The sequence below is a fragment of the Hyla sarda genome, chromosome 1 (assembly GCF_029499605.1).
Source record: "Hyla sarda isolate aHylSar1 chromosome 1, aHylSar1.hap1, whole genome shotgun sequence".
NCBI lineage: Eukaryota > Metazoa > Chordata > Amphibia > Anura > Hylidae > Hyla > Hyla sarda.
In genome coordinates this window covers 49,436,497-49,456,287 of record NC_079189.1, presented here as the reverse complement: position 1 = coordinate 49,456,287, position 19,791 = coordinate 49,436,497, and the positions used below count along the sequence as shown (strand labels likewise).

Here is a 19,791-nt window from a genome sequence, read left to right as displayed (position 1 = left end):
TCTGGTCAGAGCACCGTTCTCTCTCTCTCTATCCATACCCCGGTGCCCTGCTCTCTCTATCCATACCCCGGTGCCCTGCTCTCTCTATCCATACCCCGGTGCCCTGCTCTCTCTATCCATACCCCGGTGCCCTGCTCTCTCTATCCATACCCCGGTGCCCTGCTCTCTCTATCCATACCCCGGTGCCCTGCTCTCTCTATCCATACCCCGGTGCCCTGCTCTCTCTATCCATACCCCGGTGCCCTGCTCTCTCTATCCATACCCCGGTGCCCTGCTCTCTCTATCCATACCCCGGTGCCCTGCTCTCTCTATCCATACCCCGGTGCCCTGCTCTCTCTATCCATACCCCGGTGCCCTGCTCTCTCTATCCATACCCCGGTGCCCTGCTCTCTCTATCTATACCCCGGTGCCCTGCTCTCTCTATCCATACCCCGGTGCCCTGCTCTCTCTATCCATACCCCGGTGCCCTGCTCTCTCTATCCATACCTCGGTGCCCTGCTCTCTCTATCCATACCCCGGTGCCCTGCTCTCTCTATCCATACCTCGGTGCCCTGCTCTCTCTATCCATACCTCGGTGCCCTGCTCTCTCTATCCATACCCCGGTGCCCTGCTCTCTCTATCCATACCCCGGTGCCCTGCTCTCTCTATCCATACCCCGGTGCCCTGCTCTCTCTATCCATACCCCGGGTGTTCTGGCCGACTGCAGCACCCGCCCTATAAGACGACACCCAGCGTATAAGACGACCCACAACTTTTGAGAACATTTTCCTGAGTTGAAAAGTAGTCTTATACGCCAGAAAATACAGTATATATTCCTATAAAATCTTGTTCAGTGATCATACACAGGATCCTGTGATCTCCATAAACCTATACACTGGTTCCACTTGCCTAATACACGTTCTCTTCTATATAAAGATTTGCAGAATCTCCGTGTCCTGGGCCTGGTCTACTTCTTGTACCTCTTCCTGTTCTCGGGCCTTGAGTATACCATCAGCTTCCTGACCCACCAGCGCTTCCAGTTCAACAGGTAATCTATATTATGTACTGTATGTCCTGCTTGGGAATCCCAAGTTGCAGTAGTTGTCATGTTTCTGTATTTCTGGCCTTATTGTAATGAAACAGGAGGCTCAGGATGAATATGGTTTCCAGTAGGGGGAATGAATCAATAAAACAAAAAATAAAAAAAGGGAAGATTTACAATAAGATAAAATTGGCTGCTGTGTCTTAGGACGCAATCTCTGGAGGCCTTTGGAATAGAATTCTCATATTTGTTCAGAATTTTCAGCAACAAATATTGATTCCATTTAGAACTGCATGTATGTCATTAAAGGGGTACCACGGCCCGAAGAAATCTTATCTCCAGGGGTGGAGCGTGACGTCACGATATTCCGGCCCCGTGATCATAATTCATCAGACCCGGAGAGATGTTCGCACTGGAGGCTGATGATAGCGGGGTGCTGCATGAAAGATTGCGGGGGGGATAGTGAATAAGATGTCTTAGGGCCGGAGTACCCCTTAAATACACTTATTCTCTGTACCATAATGCATAGTTCTGTGTGCATGGTATACATCGATCGGCAAACACTAATGGATCATGAATGTATTATCAGTCTACAATACAGAGGAGTCTAGTAATGGGTTTCTTGTAGTCTTACAAATACAGTGGATAGTTACTAATGCTCAGTGCCTGATGACCATTACCTGGACATAAGGGAATTACTGAGTGAGTAATAATCCAGTCTCAGGGGTGGCCCAAGATATTGGCTTGGTCCAAGAATGAATTGCTGCCCCACCCCCTCCCCCCAAAAAATAAAAATAAATACATATGTATATATATATATATATATATATATATATATATATGTGTGTATTTTATTTGTTTTACATGTAATAGCACCTTGTCGATACTGCTTTAATCCAAATTCTTAAAATATGAAAGAAAATGTGTTTAAGTTAAATACAGTAGAAATTAAAAATACATATATTCGGGTAAGATGCTGGTGCACCACCAGGGATTCACACTTCTATTAAAGAGTACCTGTCATGATCTTGTTAAATTGTATAATCCTCCCAGTTCACTGTCCCCATCATGATAAATCACCCCCTGCCTTTATTTTTAAATTTTTTTAGTTTTCTACCTTGATATTGCTCTGTATTTTCTGCTCAGTCTCAGTCAGTTTCACAGACTGGGAAGGGGCGTTCCCCAGCAGGTGTGACATCATCTGAAGCCATACAGGGGAGAACTTCCTCCCTCACTCTGCTACACACAGCTCAGAGCAGTTCAGTGTGTGAGATGAGCTATTATTGGCTAAGGCTGCACCCCCCCCCCCCCCCACACACACAGCACTCCAGACTGCATTTCCTGATTTTGGACTTCTGCCAGGCAAGCAGGAGTCCAAAGTCTGTACAAGAGATGGGGGGAAATGTGTTCTGGACAAGTAGGGAGACACCTAGTGGCAGCTTTTTTTTAACACAAATAAAACCGAAAACTTTAATTTTTTCAAACAAAGTATATTAGAGAGATTTTTTATTTACCATAAGGAGTGGAATAGCAAAAATTAGTTTTAATGGGAGTGACCATTTAATCGCATGCTTGTGCATTATCACTATGACATCTGACGTCATTGCGCACAGTCCCATTAGAAGACGGCACTCATCATTCTGCTTTCAGATTTTCGCTGCAGCAGGCAGCGGCAATGTAAGTCTCAAATGTTGTCACAGACGCCGCTGAGGGACCATGGTGTTAAAATATATATGTTGAGGGTGGCAGAGTACAACTATAAAAATACAAGTTGAGGCAAGGCATAAAAAATTCTTGGCAGCAAAGTGCATCCCCTGTTAGAGTGCCACATGGGTCTAAAGGACTTAGCGGGACTCATCATAGGGCCGGCCCTGTTAGAGAGAATTGGGCCGTAGACCATAGATCAGTGCTTTCCAACCAGGGTGCCCCTAGCTGTTGCAAAACTACAACTCCCAGCAAGCCCGAAGAAAGTAGTAGTATTGCAGCAGCTGGAGGCACCCTGGTTGGGAAACACTGCCATAGATAGTGGTTAAAAGACTTTGGCAGAGCTGTTCATAAGGGGATATGTTTATAACATACAGGAGGATGTACTGCTGGTTTCTAGAAACAACACTGAGCATTGAAGGATTCATCCGGAATAATCTGATGGGGTCAAAGGGAAGATTTATCGCACTTGTGGTGACCCACGGGTGTATGGCGGGACCACGGGTGTTGCGGTGTGAGTGGTGCGATCAGATGGTATTAACCCCGGTGGCAAGATGTTGTTAACCCCTAGTGTTCGTGACGCCAGTGTGGTTTTAGGGTTCCGGACACCACACGCCCGGTTCCTCCGCTATCCCAGTTGCTAGTAGTGAAATGAGAGTACCCAAGCAGTTATGGTCAAATGGAGGCTTTACTGAGTATAAGACAGATGGAATTATCTTCACAGCTAAGCCCAGATTTCCCAGAGAGGTGGCCATGACCCAGAAGGACCTCACAGCTTGCGTGACCAATATACTTGTAATTAACTTGACTCGAGATTGGACTTGACTTGACTATGTGCAGGACTTGACTAGTTTCAGTGACAGCAGACATAGACTTGAGACTTACTGGAATGACTGTAGCTTTTGGGGTCTTTCAGATGCTGATCACTTGCACTGAGATCTCTGGTGGTTGCTGTGCTCAGTAGCAGATGGTGAGAGCGAACAGAAGAGAGGGAATTGTAATGGCCACCCCTTTATATAGTGGGGGGCTGGACTAAAGCCCATTGGTCAAGCTGCGGGTCATAGGTTAAACTGGTGGTGCTCTCTGGGAGAACATATGACAACAAATCATGTGACTGCATAACATAACATGTGACAGACTTACACAGGTCCTTTGTACTACCTATACATAAGGATACTGTCTAGGCATTAAAGTGATATACACAACATTCTGGAAACAACAGGGGGAGACCTTGCAGGGGAGCCCCCAGGTCACTGAGGTTCTCAACCTGACAGGGCCTAAGGGTATTACAGGACCATGTACTGTACTGGGACATTACACACTGTTTTATAGTAAGATTCTCTTTGTTGCCCATAGCAACCAATCACAGCTCAGCTTTCATTTCTCATATTGCCCTCGTAAAATGAAAGCTGAGCTCTGATTGGTTGCTATGGGCAACAAAGAGAATCTTACTGTAAGGTCCTGTGCACTTAGGTATAATCCAAGCCCACATGTAGTATTAGGCCGCGGCTCCTTTTGACTTAAATGGGAGCATCAGGGCTGAACCTCATGAGTGACATTTTAGAAATTTAAGGCCATAATATAAAATAGTGTAAGGGTATGTTCCCACGTGCATATTTTGCTGCATATTTTGACCTCAATGGGAAGGAAAATAATCTGCAAAAAATCTGCAGCAAAATATACACGTGTGAATTAACCCTAAAGCTGTTGGCCATAGCAGAAATGGTCAAACAGGGACATTGGAAGAGATTTATCAAAACCTGTCCAAAGGAAAAGTTGCAGATCCCTTCTTTCATTTTTCAGAGGCCTTTTTAAAAATGAAAGAAGCGATCTGATTGGTTGCTATAAGCAATTCAGCAACTTTTTTGATAAATCTCCCCCATTGACCTCAGTACCATACCTATAGGTTCAGTTTGAGCACTCTTTTGGTGCTGTTAACACTACTATAACCCTAGTATTGCAACAGGAGGACTCATTTCTTGCTTGCCCCTCATCTCCCTATCCTTGAAGTTCAGCTGGGCATACACATTCAATGATTGTTGGCAAAACATTTGTTCTGCCAACAGTCTTCTCTGCCAACCTTCCCGTAAACTTGAGAGTTCGGCACAGCTGAACACTCATGTTTTCTCTATGGGGAGGGGTAAGTCACAGCCAGACACCTCCATCACTGGCTTATCACTCCCTGAACTATGGAGAGGGGCCTTATAGCAGTTGCATGGGCTGTATCTGTTTATAATGACACAATATAACACCGTACACCCATGACTAGAGAATAATAAAGCATTGACATATTAGTCCCGTGGTTCAAGGCACTAAAATCTAACATTGTCGGGTTTTTTTCGCCCCACTATTGTCTACACAAGTGATTGAAATGTTACAATGTCGGTCATTTTTATATGGTTCCTTTTTGGTAATTGTTATATAACAATAATCAGATGTATATACAAAGTACCCGTCTCCCTCCTCGCCCAGCGTGCTCTGCAGCAGACGAGCTGTAATATTCCTGGAATGTCACCCCGAGCTCTTGTTGTCTGCATTTGGAGAAATCTGCTGCCCTGTTTTGTGCACCATTAGCAGAATCTGCTGTGTTGTCAGCTTATTCCTGAAATTCCATTTTAAATGAATGAGGTAGGATTATGTGTCACAAAATCTGTCGAGGACGCTGGGCTATACTAGACTTAACCCGTAACCCTTCCATTTCTGCTGCTTTTGTATAAAAAGTTCTCTGTAGGATGGGAAAGGGGCTCAGATCTCACTGTATTACTATGATTATACACAAACATTACGTGGCTTTATACATTACTTTGGTAGTTGGGTATATAGACACTACCTAAATATATATGTATAAAGTATATATATTCATGTGTCCGATTTATCAAAGAACATGAGCCACTGTGATAAATCTGGTTAATTTTTAGTATGTATTTTGTATTGAGCATGGGGCTGCCTGTCCTACTGTATTCCAGAGATATTGTCCCCTATAAGTTTTGCATATCTCGTTAAAGCTGTGCAACACGGAGGTACCACACGGTGACATACAGCTCCAAAGATCACAGATGTAGTGCCTGCATATGCCTCATACTTGTGTATGATTGAAAAATAGTAAAAAATAAAAAAAAAGTCACGTCAGCTCATATCTATAAGTCTAAATATGTGTTCAGTCAGGTAGTGCCCTATCTTCAGGTGAAGTAAGGACGACATAGAACAAAGAGGCTCAGTTCCAGTGTAACCATCCAAAATGCAGGCAAGTTGTAGCCACCAGCTTACAATAATACAATAATTCTAGATGCATTGACAATTAATAAAAATCAACAAATACAATGAAATGCTAACGCATTTCAAACTGCTTGACTGTTCTTAATCAGGTATACTTGCTGGTTATGGATTCTAGATCTATAGGGACAGAACGTTGATCCAGGGATTTATTCTGATGCCATATTTGGAGTCGGGAACAAATTTTTACCTTTAGTATGAGGTTTTTTTTGCCTCCTCTGGATCAACTCAGTAGGGACTCATTAGGGTTATAGGTTGAACTTGATGGACTCTGGTCTTTTTTCAACCTTATGAACTGTTACTTGTGAATGAGGTCTATGTGTAAATAGGCCTTCCTTTTGTGTACTAATTCTAGTAGATACAGAAGGCACAGGAAAACTATGGGAGGACCATACACAAGTTTCGCAGACACAAAGAGAGGAGGACGTAGGTGCTAGCGAGTGACTGGGTGACTAGCTGACTCTAGCATGCATAGGATACAACTTCTGGTCACAAGTTTTTGTAAGCAAAGGGTCACTTGAGCACAAAATGGTGCTCTAACAAGGAAGAGACGTAGCTGTAGGGAGTGCGGTGGCTGAAGTTGCATCTGAACCCCATTGCTGCATAACCAGGCAGATATACCATTCATGAGTTTAGGAAAGCTGTGTGACAACTTCATTGGACTCACAAGAGTCATGGAGGCCCAGGCCATGATATAAACCTGAAGCTTTGGGTGGAGATTTTTGGTTGTGCAGAGAACATCTGGAAGTGATCAGACAAAGGATAAACACTAGGCCAGTGTTTCCCAACCTTTTTCGGGTCTGGGAACCCCTCGGAAAAAACTTTTCACGGGGAACCCCTAACAAACTTGATGAGCAAAAAATAAAGGGAAACAACCGCCATGCACAATATCTATTTATCTGTGGGTATGTAGATTACAGTGGTGCTGCTTTATACAGCAACTCACAAGTGACATATTCTAAAATCAGCGTCGTTCCCTTCTCTTCTCCATCTGGTCCGCGCCGTCATGGGAATCAATGCGCTATGCTGTCACTATGGATCACACTGTAAATGTTCCCGGCTGTGAAGTCAGCCCCATAACTTGCACTGTTTGATTTTCTCTGGCAGCATGCAGCAGGGGAAGATGTTTTTCTTCATCGGAATTACCATGGCTGTGATCCAGGGTGGATACGCTCGGAGAATCAAACCAGGAAATGAAGTGAAAGCTGTCAAGCAGGTAACTATGCAATGACGTCACGTTGCGAGGGTGATGATGCCTGGATCTGCCTGGTGTTCTGCTGTAGTTCAGAACATTGGGTGATGGCGAGGGTTAAAAGAACCAAATGGTCAGAGACTACACCACAATAATTATTTCAAGATTTAAGGGTTTAGCAGTCGTAAAAGTGATCCAGTACTTTATGGAATGGAAGTAGTGATAAATGAAGGCATACATTCATCTAGGTTTTCTTTTTTGGAGGGTAGGGGTGCGGAGGAGAAAAGCCTTAGGCCGAATTTAAATCACTTTTTGTGCCTCCAAGGCACAAATACATGGCAGACCACGTTTTCTAGTCCATCTGAAACTCGGATACACTTGGAAAATGACCCAAACAGTCACTAGGTGACTAAGTTTGGGTCATTGAATTTAATGGGGCCTGTGTTGCTTCAATCCCAGATACATCAGCAGACGATTTTGAGTCTCAGTCCACATATCTGTAATAGTAAATGCCCCATAAGCTCCAGTTTATCCATGAAGATAAGATATTATGAGCTGTATGATGGTGTTCTCACACTGTAGTGCTGCCTTAGCTGCCCTCATGGGTGCCTGTAAAACACGGGAAAGATTGGGATCACCAGGCATTTTATAAACACCTAAGGTCACGTTCACGTCTTGTTTTACCATCAGTATACTTTGGGACAGTGTCAAAAAGTATTTCAATGTATATTGCAACGTGGCTATAGACTTTAACAGACCAAAGGTCTTCTTGTGACTATGTCTGGCCTGTATTACAACCATGTATGGGCACCAAAGCATAGTAGGCCATATTTGATCTATGAAAGTCTAAGGTTGCACCACAAGCTAAGGTGTACGTTGGAATACCTTTTTTTGGAAGAATCCTGATATATATAATGGTATATTAGCTGTGGAGACTGAAGACGTGACTGAATGGAGCCATAAAAAAAACAACTTACCAAAAGTTGACTACTTCGCCTTGCAGTGTCTCTATTTTGTTGGGGAAAGCAAAATGACCAAAAACTATCTTTAGGCTAGGATTCCATACAGTTATTTTTTTTTTCTGGCATTTTTAGGAAAACCGACACTGCAGTTTTTGAGCCAAAGCCAGAATTGTATTCAAAAGTAATAGGAAATATTAAGATAGGACTTACACTTCTCCTTCCTACTGGATCCACTTTTGGCTTTGGCTCAAAATCTGCAGTGGCAGTATTCCAAAAACTGCCAGAAAAATACCTGTGTGGAAACCATGATAAACGGCAAACGGCTCCATATACAGCTCAGTTTCCTATAGGCTTTTGGGTGTTCTATAAAGTTGCAGTCACCTACATTTTTTGGATTCCAGCAGAGTTAAAGGGGAACTCCAGTGGAAAACAAATGTTTTCAAATCAACTGGTTTCAGAAAATTTAACAGATTTGTAAATTACTTCTATTTAAAAATCCTAACCCTTCCAGTACTTATCAGCTGCTTTATACTAGAGAAAATTGTGCAGTTTTTTTTTCCAGTCTGACAACAGTGCTCTCTGCATATCCCCATAGAAAACCTCTCCTGCTCCGGACAGAGGTGTCAGCAGAAAGCACTGTGGTCAGGCTGGAAAGAACTACACAAATTCCTCTGCAGTATACAGCAGCTGATAAGTACTGGAAGGGTTAAGATTTTTAAATAAAAGTAACTTTCTTTATTTTTCCACCGGAGTACCCCTTTAATTTAGAAGCTGTGCTCACATGGCGCAATTTAAGTGTGGAGTCCAGGGAAAAAAAATCAGCTTGGAAATTCTACTACTTAAAGTGGTGAATGAAATTTCCGCTATCCCATTCACATGGTAGATTTTCCGCTGCGGAAATTCTGCATTCCGGATTCCTCAAGCAGAATGAACATGTCAATTATTTTTGCAGAATCCCTGAAGTCAATGGGACTGTGAGCTCCATCTGTAATCTATGTGTTGAGCTAAAAAAAACTATTCTGCATAAAATTCAGCACAAATTCTGCAAAACTGCTAAAAATCTGGTACGCATAGAAATCTATAGTCCCAAACTGTACCTCTGTATGCCCTATAATTTTTAAAATTATATGGATGCCTATGGAATCTAGTGCTATGTGCCATTACATGTCTTATTACAGAACTATTGTCCACCAGATGCATTGTTTCTGGGAGATAATAGGATCTGTAGTATGGTGCTATATGGAGGCACATGGCACAGTATTATGAGGACCGTAGTAGGCATTATGTGGTATCCTGACCTGTATAGTGATTGAAACCATATGGGAATAAAAATTCCCATCATGTCACAAATTAGCATCTGTATAGTGACCCTATTCTGACTATTACTTTGTGTCATAGATTCTGTTCTACAGGAGTCGCCCTTCATGTAGTTCCTATTACAGTGCAGATTCTTTACTGGAAACATGAATTATTATTTGTACTCCAGGCTGCAGAATTCTTATGTTTACTATATTTTATTATACTTAGTGTATTTTCTTTATATTTTCTTTGTATTAATATACTTAGTGTATTTTCTTTATATTTTCTTTGTATTAATATACTTAATATATTAATATACCTATTTTACTTAATATACTTAGTGTATTTTCTTTATATTTTCTTTGTATTGATATACTTAATATATTAATATACTTATTTTACTTAAAGGGGTACTCCGCCCCTGGCATCTTATCCTAAGGATAGGGGATAAGATGTCCGATCACCGCGGTCCCGCTGCTGGGGACCCCGGGGATCGCTGCTGCAGCACCCCGCTATCATTACTGCGCAGAGCGAGTTCGCTCTGTGCGTAATGACGGGCGATACAGGGGCCGGAGCAGCGTGACGTCATGGCTCCGCCCCTGATGACATCACGGCCTGTCCCCTTAATGCAAGTCTATGGCAGGGGGCGTGATGACCGCCACGCCCCTTCCCATAGACTTATATCGACGGGGGGCGGGCCGTGACGTCACGAGGGGCGGAGCCGTGACATATTGCCCGTCATTACGTACAGAGCGATCTCGCTCTGCGCAGTAATGATAGCGGGGTGCCGCAGCAGCGATCCCCGGGGTCCCCAGCAGCAGGACCCCGGCGATCTGACATCTTATCCCCTATACTTTGTATAGGGGATAAGATGTCTAGGGGCGGAGTACCCCGTTAATACTTAGTGTATTTTCTTTATATTTTCTTTGTATTAATATACTTAATATATGAATATACTTATTTTACTTAATAAACTTAGTGTATTTTATTTATATTTTCTTTGTATTAATATACTTAATATATTAATATACTTAGTGTATTTTCTTTATATTTTCTTTGTATTAATATACTTAATATATGAATATACTTATTTTACTTAATAAACTTAGTGTATTTTCTTTGTATTAATTTCCCTTTCCTCTGCTCTGCAGGCCATTATTCTTCTCATTCCAGCATTCTTACTGATAGGATGGGCAAACGGCCTGACCATGCTGGGCTTCGGGCTTCTCCTTTATTCTTTTGGTAAGTTTGGACAAAACTCCTATTCCTTCTACATATTTCTCTGACGTACGTTTTTTTTTTTTTTATATTAAAATATAAGATGTAGAAGATTATGGTATCAAGACGAGTACTTCCTATGCCAGTGATTTTCAACCAGGGAGCCTCCAGCTGTTGCAAAACTACAACTCCCAGCATGCCTGGACAGCCTTCGGCTGTCCGGGCATGCTGGGAGTTGTAGCTTTGCAACAGCTGCTGGCACCTTGGTTGGGAAACGCTGCCCTATGAACATAGGTGACATCAAAGAATCACAACACTATTATCCTATTCACTGCTGTATATATTTTATAGGGCAGTGTGGGTACGCCCCCGGAGACATAGCAGGGGGGGACACATACCCAGGCTCTAGCCTTCTTAAATTTGCTATTGCTTTAGCAGCAGTTCCCAAAAAAACTAAAATGAGTAATGGCGAAAAAATGTGGCACCAGCGCCAATATGGCATTTGTGCAAAGGATCCATTGCTGCCACCAACCAATGCCTGTAGATGTTATGTCATTGTTTATCAATGTGGAAGGTTTTGTTAGTGAGATACATTGGAAAAAAGACTGTGATGGGTGGTGGGTCTCTACTGAACCAAGTTACATATGTCAAAGCCCCTAGCAAGGTCACCCTATGAGGGGTGTGTGTTAGTGCCCTGCGTGGGACTGTTTTTTTTTAATCCCACTTACACCTGCTTCAGTTGAACTTCTGACCATTACCCCCGCTCTAACAAGCTGTTCGTGCCACTCCTGCAATGTGTGCCAAATCTTGCCTGCTTCCGCTAAAATGTGTCCTTTACTGCCCTAATTATTCACTGGACCCCAGGGCCGCAGCCCGGGTTATAAAACTCCTATTTATATAACCTAAAAATTTACTTTTCGGTATTAAATAATAAACTCAGAAAAAGGTTGGGCTATAATGCCAGATTGGGCTATAATGTATATTTATATCACTAGAGATATTCACTCCGTAAGGAAAAATATCAGTACTGTAGTTACCATGTGCCCAACTGGAAATCACTTAAAATCCAACACTATGCTGCCAGCCCCTACATGTTTTGCTGTGACAACGACGTTCTCAGGAGGCAAATTGTGGTAATGGCAGTGCCCTAATGCCCTTTGGGTAGCTCAGTCCTATACTGCCTGCTGCTAATGTGTGTCCAATCCTGCCTGCTCTTGCTAACATGTGTGTCCAATCTTTCCTTCTCCCGCTAACATGTGTGTCCAATCCCTCCTTCTCCCGCTAACATGTGTGTCCAATCCCTCCTTCTCCCGCTAACGTGTGTCCAATCCCTCCTTCTCCCGCTAACATGTGTGTCCAATCCCTCCTTCTCCCGCTAACATGTGTGTCCAATCCCTCCTTCTCCCGCTAACATGTGTGTCCAATCCCTCCTTCTCCCGCTAACATGTGTGTCCAATCCCTCCTTCTCCCACTAACGTGTCCAATCCCGCCTGCTTCCGCTAACGTGTGTCAAATCCCTCCTTCTCCCACTAACGTGTCCAATCCCGCCTGCTTCCACTAACGTGTGTCCAATCCCGCCTTCTTACGCTAGCATGTGTGTCCATTCCCGCCTGCTCCCGCTAACGTGTGTCCAATTCCTCCTTCTCCCGCTAACATGTGTGTCCAATTCCTTCTTCTCCCGCTAACATGTGTGTCCATTCCCTCCTTCTCCCGCTAACATGTGTGTCTAATCCCTCCTTCTCCCGCTAACATGTGTCCAATCCTGCCTGCTGCCTTTAACAGGTTTGTGCAATCCTGCCTGCTCACAGAGCTACTCTCTTTTTAAAATACTGTCTGTCTGTCTCCAGGTTGGGTGTGGTTCTGCAGCTCAGTTCCATTGAAGTGAATGAAGTCAAGTTGTAAAACCACACCCAACCTGGAGACAGACGTGGAACTGTTTTTGAAAGGAATTAGATGTGTTTTTCTATTCCTGGATAACCCCTTTAATGTGTGTCCAATCCTGCCTGTTCTCGCTAACAGGGGAGTCCAATCCTGACTGCTCCCGGTTTGTGCAATCCTGCCTGCTCCATTAACATGTGTGTCCAATGATAAAGTAGAGTAAAAGTATGTGTGAAGCCATTCATATGCATCATCAGGGCAGGTTATACAGCAGGCAACCTGCAGTCACCTGCAACCCATGTATGTGTATACCGGCTGGTGAGGTGACCACAGGTCCTCAGGGAAGGCTCCGGAATGGTTGTTGTAGGTACTACGTACGCAGTGTACTACATAGTGTAGCATAGCACCCCTAGTCAACAGGGGGAAGAACACAGGACAAGAAGCTGTCCATGTGCATTGCACCATGCATGATGTTGAGTGAGCTCAGCTGGAACTCGGGATGGGAGGGTGGGACCTAACAAATAGAGGCAGGGTCTGTAGCGTGGGATTTGCAGGACCCCCAGTTAACCCACCCTTAATAACCTCATTACTGCCCATGCCCGCAAGTTTTGAATTGGATCCCACAGGATTCCATTCCTAATGCAGGGCTCTAATGTGTCTCACTTCCTTAATGCCTTGGTTCCCAACCCAGTCCTTTGAGCCCATCAACAGTCGCTGTTCTAAGAATAATAATAATTTTATTTAAATAGCGCGAACAGATAATCTCCGAATGTCTAAAGTGCATAGAAGGGAATAAGATAAAATAAGAAAAGCGAGAGCACAGCGCCTTGTGTAATACAGTTGAGGTATTGTTACCCTCATGGTCCCCTTGGATAGGTTGGACTCTCACCTGTTTACACAGTAGGAGGAGATTGCCGAATATGGTGCTTTCGGTATCTCCAAGACCCAGAGGTCTCAAAAGGGGCAAAGTGGGTGTAGTGGAGACCAATTAGGTAATGTTATAAGCCTGCTTGAAGAGATGTTCAATATAGGGATATGTTGGCACTTCCGTGGAATCTGCAGTGGTGCACGAGGTAGGGTAAAGCCCCAGGTAGAAGAAAGATGATATCCAGCACTCACCGGTAATGCACAGTGAAGATTTATTATGCCATAGTGTAGTAAAAGGCAAGGCAGTATGAAGCCTAGGCAGACAGCTGAGGAAGGTTTCCATGCCGAAACGCATCCTTGTACTACACTATGGCATAATAAATCTTCACTGTGCCTTACTGGTGAGTGCTGGGTATTATCCTTCTTCTGCTTGAAGAGATGTGTCTTTAGGGCAAGTTAAAAACTGTGGATGTTGGATATAGGTCTCAGGGATCGAGGTATCACATTCCAGAGAACTGATGCATACGGGAGTGAGAGGTTCGGATTATGGAAGATGTTAGTTTTAGACCATTAGCAGAGAGGAGAGAATGTGTAGGATGGTGGACAGAGATGAGGGAGGAGATGTAGGGGGGTGCAGTACTGTGGAGAGCTTTGTGAGTGAAACTGAGGATTTTGTACTCTATTCTATTCCAATGGAGTAACTGAAAAAACCTGGTTATGTGGGTGGGCCTTGAGGTTGGGGACCACTGCTTTTGTCGATAAAGTATATCTTAAAGGGGTTCTCCGGCACTAAGACATCTTATCCCCTATCCAAAGGGTAGGGGATAAGATGCCTGATAGTGGGGGTCCCGCCACTGGGGACCCCTGTGATCTTCCACGCGGCACCCCATTAGAATCAGCCCCCGGAGCGTGCTCGCTCCAGGTCTGATTACTAGCGATCACGGGGACGGAGCATATTGACGTCACGGCTCCTCCCCCGTGTGACGTCACCCTCCGCCCCCTCAATGCAATCCTATGGAGGGTGCGTGGCAGCTGGCACGCCCCTTCCCATAGGCTTGCATTGAGGGGGCAGAGCGTGATGTCACTATGCTCTGTCCCTGTGATCGCCAGTAATCGGACCCGGAGCAAGCACACTCTGGGGGCTGATTCTAACGGGGTGCGGCGTGGAAGATCATGGGGGTCCCCAGTGGTGGGACCCCCGCGATCAGGCATCTTATTCCCTATCCTTTGGATAGGAGATAAGATGTCTTAGTGCCAGAGTACCCCTTTTAAGTGCTTGAGCTTTCAGCTTGTATTCAGTTCTGCTTAGTTACACACTCTTTATTGGTAAATGAAGGTGTTAGTTTCTTCTTCTTGTTTATACAGAGTTTACGTCAGACAGAACTAAATATATTTCCTCACCCATGCCCTCAGCTACAAATCACCTGCTATAGTAGATCTCCTGAGGTGTATAATTATGGCTGTTCTCCACCTTCTAGTTGATGATAAACTACACTCTTATGGGTATAATGTGTCCCTTTAAGTAATATCTGATCCCGATCTGGGGCCCCACTTACCATAGCATTTGTTCAGCTAACATAGTAACTGGGGCTTGGAAATGGGCCACTCGTATACGCCCCACTCTGCTAATTTGGAACATATGACAAAGCCGTTCTCTGAGAGTCTTTCTCTGTCTCTGTGCTGGTTTTCTAGCTGTAATCTCCCTGCCGTTCCCTTGAAACCATTTATTACTGCATCAAACAAATACCAAGCAGTGAGAGGCCCGTCATTCTAACATGGTCTGGTTTTCCTATTTCGGGGGAGGATTTCATTGAATTTCAGTTCAGCGCCAGTAGGGGGCAATGTAAGCTGTACACATTATAATTTGCTGGTCTTTTTATGAGCAGGAAATCCTGTAGAAGTCTTTACAGGTCATCACATAGAGATTTATATTGTATGTATACAAAATTTGTATCTGGATGAATTGGAAGCTACAGACGCCTGAGGAGTAGACATTAGGTTTGTAACAAAATTACAGATGTGTTCTGTTTTAAGTATTATATGATATATAACAGTGTACCCATAGAAAACCTAAAGCAGCAAGTTCATGGCCATGGGGATTATATTATACAGTGCATCTTATGCCCAAATACACACAAATTAATTTGACTAAAGGGGATGCCAATAGCTTTGCAAGTGACAAAAATATAATAGTAGACCCTTTAAGGACCAGTCAGCAGGGGCTACACATGACTACAAGACTAGAGCTTTAGACCTGGCAGGACTATACATGGTGTGTTCAACATGGCCCTTTATATTAATTACTTAAGGGTGTTGTCTCACCAGAACATACCCTGCCCTGTGGCTCTCCTAAGGCTCCTCTCAGGACTTTAATCTATTAGGGTGGGTTCACACTACGTTTTCTACAATACAGGAGCGCATACGGCAGGGGGGAGCTAAAACCTCGCGCTCCTGTATGCCTTCGTATGCGCTCCCGTATGTCATTCATTTCAATGAGCCGGCCGGAGTGAAACGTTCGGTCCGGTCGGCTCATTTTTGCGCCGTATGCGCTTTTACGACCGGACCTCAAACCGTGGTTGACCACAGTTTTAGGTCCGGGGGAAAAGCGCATACGGCGCAAAAATGAGCCGACCGAACGTTTCACTCTGGCCGGCTCATTGAAATGAATGACATACGGGAGCGCATACGTAGGCATACGGGAGCGCAAGGTTTTAGCTCCCCCCTGCCGTATGCGCTCCCGTATGGGAGAAAACGTAGTGTGAACCCAGCCTAAGCCAGTGGAGGACTTTGCACAGCCATGATGTACATGGTTGCCCAAATAGGCACTGTGTGATACTATGCTGGAAATTTCCAATAGTCTGATTCTTGGCAATCATCTAACTGTAGGGGGAGCTGTCTAAGGTAATGGATGTACAACCACAAGCCTCTCCAACTCTTCAAAAGACCAACTCTTTGAGAAGGCCATCCCCATTTCTGGACCAGATGAATTTTGATGGATTTTCAGGTCCACCTATCCCGCCTTATTAAACTAATTTTCAGGCTCCCCTATATCCATGGCCATCTTCTTGAAAAAGAAACGGTAGATGATTTTCTAATAAAATTGGAAAAAGACCCCTTTCCCCCTTATTAAACTGATATTCATATAACAGCGGGTCAAATGCAGACCACCGCTTTCTATAGTTTATTAGGGATGTCCCGATACCATTTTTTTTTTTTAAGACCGAGTACGAGTACCGATACTTTAATTCTAGCACTCGCCGATACCAAGTACAAGTACTTTTATTTTAAAGGGAATCTGACACCAGGGTGACCCGGTTTCCAGCGCTGCTTACCGTATGATATGTAGGTTCTTTGTTGTGTACAATGGAGGCGGCTGCTGTAGTATGAGCCATGATTTCTCTCTTCTCCATTGGGCAGAACAGGAAATTTGCATTGGCAGCGAGACCAATGTCTCCGGAGCGATTGCGCTGATGTTCACATGGTGAGCAACGGTAGACACCGGGTCACCTGCATGATCTACATATAAATTCAAGTTAGTGCAGGTGACTCTGCTGTAAGATTGCCTTTAACCTCATAAGGACCCAGGACGTATGGGTACGTCCTGGGTCCCGGCCCTGCAATATAACACGGGGTCACACGGTGACCCCGCATCATATCACGGCAGGCCCGGCGTCATAGTGAACCCGGGACCCGCCTCTAATAGCGCGCGGCACTGATCGCGGTGCCGGGCGGTATTAACCCTTTAGCCGCGCACTGGATCTCAGGCTTGAAGCATTCATTCGGCGATCAGACAGCGCAGGAGAAGGTAAGAAGACCTCCTCCTGTGCTACAGCTGTTCGGGATGCCGCGATTATACCGCGGCGATCCCGAACAGCTCCCTGAGCTAGCCAGGCACTAGAAATTAAAGTAAAAGTGCCCGGCTAGCTCAGGGAGCTGTTCGGGATCGCCGCAGTATAATCGCGGCATCCCGAACAGCTGTAGCACAGGAGGAGGTCTTCTTACCTTCTCCTGCGCTGTCCGATCGCCGAATGAATGCTTCAAGCCTGAGATCCAGGCTTGAGCATTCAATCGCCGAAAACACTGATTGATCCATTCCTATGGAGATGGATCAATCAGTGTAAAAGATCAGTTAATGCAATGTTATAGCCCCCCCCCCCCCCTATTAGAGCTGTAATATTGCATAAGAAAAGTGTAAAAAATCATTAACCCTTTCAATTATCCCTTCCCCTAATAAAAGTTTGAATCACCCGGCATTTCCAAGAATAAAAAAAACAGTGTAAATAAAAATAAACATATGTGGTATCGCCGCGTGTGTCCGAATTATAAAAATATACCACTTTTTAAACCGCACGTTCAATGGCGTATGCGCAAAAAAATTCCAAAGTCCAAAATAGCGCATTTTTGATCACTTTTTATACCACAAAAAAGTTAATAAAAAGTGATCAAAAAGTCTGATCAGAAAAAAAATGGTAACGCTAAAAACTTCAGATCACGGCACAAAAAATGAGCCCTCATAGCGCCCTGAACACAGAAAACTAAAAAAGTTATGGGGGTCAGAAGATGATGACCATTTTAAACGTATACATTTTCCTGCATGTATTCATGATTTTTTTCTGAAGTGATACAAAATCAAACCTAGACAAGTAGGGTATCATTTTAATCGTATGGACCTACAGAATAAAGATAAGGTATAATTTTTGCAGAAAAATGTACTGCGTAAAAACGGAAGCCCTCAAAACTTACAAAATAGTGTTTTTTCATCAATTTTGTCGCACATTGATTTTTTTCCCGTTTCACCGTAGATTTTTGGGTAAAATTACTAATGTCATTACAAAGTAGAATTAGTGACCCAAAAAATAAGCCATCATATAGAATTTTAGGTGAAAATTTTAAAGAGTTATGATTTTTTAAAGTTAAGGAGGAAAAATTGAAAATGAAAAAACTGAAAAAGCCCGGGTCCTTAAGGGGGTTAATAGTAAGTAGTATCCCCTTGTAGGTAGTATAGTTGCAGACATTAGCAGCAGCCCCTTGTAGTCCACAGCCCCCCCCCCCCCCCTTGAAGACATTAGTAGCAGCCCCCACCCTTGTAGTTGCTCAGTTGCGGCTGCCCCGTTCTGCATCACGGCATCTTATGGAGGAGCATGTGACATACACGTCACTCTGCTACCTCCATAGCGTTACACTGGGCGCAGTGGAGGTGGAGTGACGTGTGTGTCACATGCTTCTCCATAAGACCCCATGATGCAAATGGGAGAACAGGGCAGCGGAGCGCCACAGCAGGTATCGGATTTGGTATCAAAGACATTAAACGAGTCCCCGATACCATGTAAATCCCTGGTATAGGCCACCGATACTAGAATCGGTATCTGGACATCCCAAATAGGAGTATTCTGACAATGACATGGGTTGCTAACCAGAACATGTGAACAAAATGTATACATAAATCAATGATAAACTCTGTTTAAAAAAAATTTCTTTATAATGTTTCTTTTCTGTTCCAGCTGCAGCCATTGTGGTTCCATGTTTATCCTCATTGGTATCGACATATGGTAAGTGTTAAATAGCAACAAATTATTGATTGTGTCTAAAATGAAAAAGCAACTTTACAAATACTGTTGATTAAAGGAGATATCCAGCCAAAAGCTGATTTGTTTTAAAATCAGACCCCCATAGCCACCCTAAACAGCCTTAGAATATCCTGCTGAGTCAGCAAAAAAACTTCACACACTGGGCTTGTTTCCTGTGTGAGCTGCAGGAAAGGGCTTCTGTGAGAGTGAGCAGGGAGGCGGGGGTGTTGCCCTTCAGCAAATCAGGGACACTCAAAAATGACACACTGAAGCTGTCAGCTCTCTGAGCTGGGGAGTGGGGAGAGTGAAATGTTGTCTACTGTAGACGCTAGTCATCAGTGTGATAAGGTCTCCTGGACTTCCTGCCTGGAGAGAAACAGGGTATGTGCTCAGCAAAGATTGGAGTTCTTCTTTAAACAATCTTCTGCTGTTTCATGTATAAAGGTCCCATGCAGATTTGTGTCCTCATTTTTACAGTGTACAATATAGACAATAAAACTGCTCTACCAGCAATGATCAATTCCACCCATAGGGGAACATTAATCAATCAGTGTGAGGTAGAAGAGATTTTACCTGTGTTAGTTTGGTTTAAAAATTGTGCAGCTGCTCCAAATGTACTAAATCTGCACATAGGACATCACACAGCTTTGCAATCTATCACATTTGTACGTGTCCTATTTGTTGGTGTAGAGTTGTGATAAAAAGCTGGTTTTTGAAAATGTGGTGTACAAAAAAAAAAACGATTTTCCACAGATGAACTTTATTCCAACTACATAAAGTGCTCCACGGTAAAGTAATTCACTTCTTTGG

General features: G+C 43.8%; 1 protein-coding gene and 1 long non-coding RNA gene across 4 annotated transcripts in view; one reads left to right on the top strand and one right to left on the bottom strand.

The window, feature by feature from the left end:
• The window catches only part of MFSD10 (major facilitator superfamily domain containing 10), a 75,781-nt gene that overhangs the window by 40,569 nt on the left and 15,421 nt on the right, over positions 1-19,791 (top strand). For all 3 annotated transcript variants that reach the window (XM_056555001.1, XM_056555000.1, XM_056555002.1), the window contains exons 8-11: positions 916-1,027; positions 7,106-7,214; positions 10,603-10,693; positions 18,916-18,963. In XM_056555001.1, coding sequence (XP_056410976.1) covers positions 916-1,027; positions 7,106-7,214; positions 10,603-10,693; positions 18,916-18,963 — 360 coding nt within the window. The remainder of the gene's footprint in view (positions 1-915; positions 1,028-7,105; positions 7,215-10,602; positions 10,694-18,915; positions 18,964-19,791) is intronic.
• LOC130352676 (uncharacterized) overlaps positions 1-19,791 on the bottom strand; it is a 49,989-nt gene that overhangs the window by 15,292 nt on the left and 14,906 nt on the right. The window lies entirely within an intron of this gene.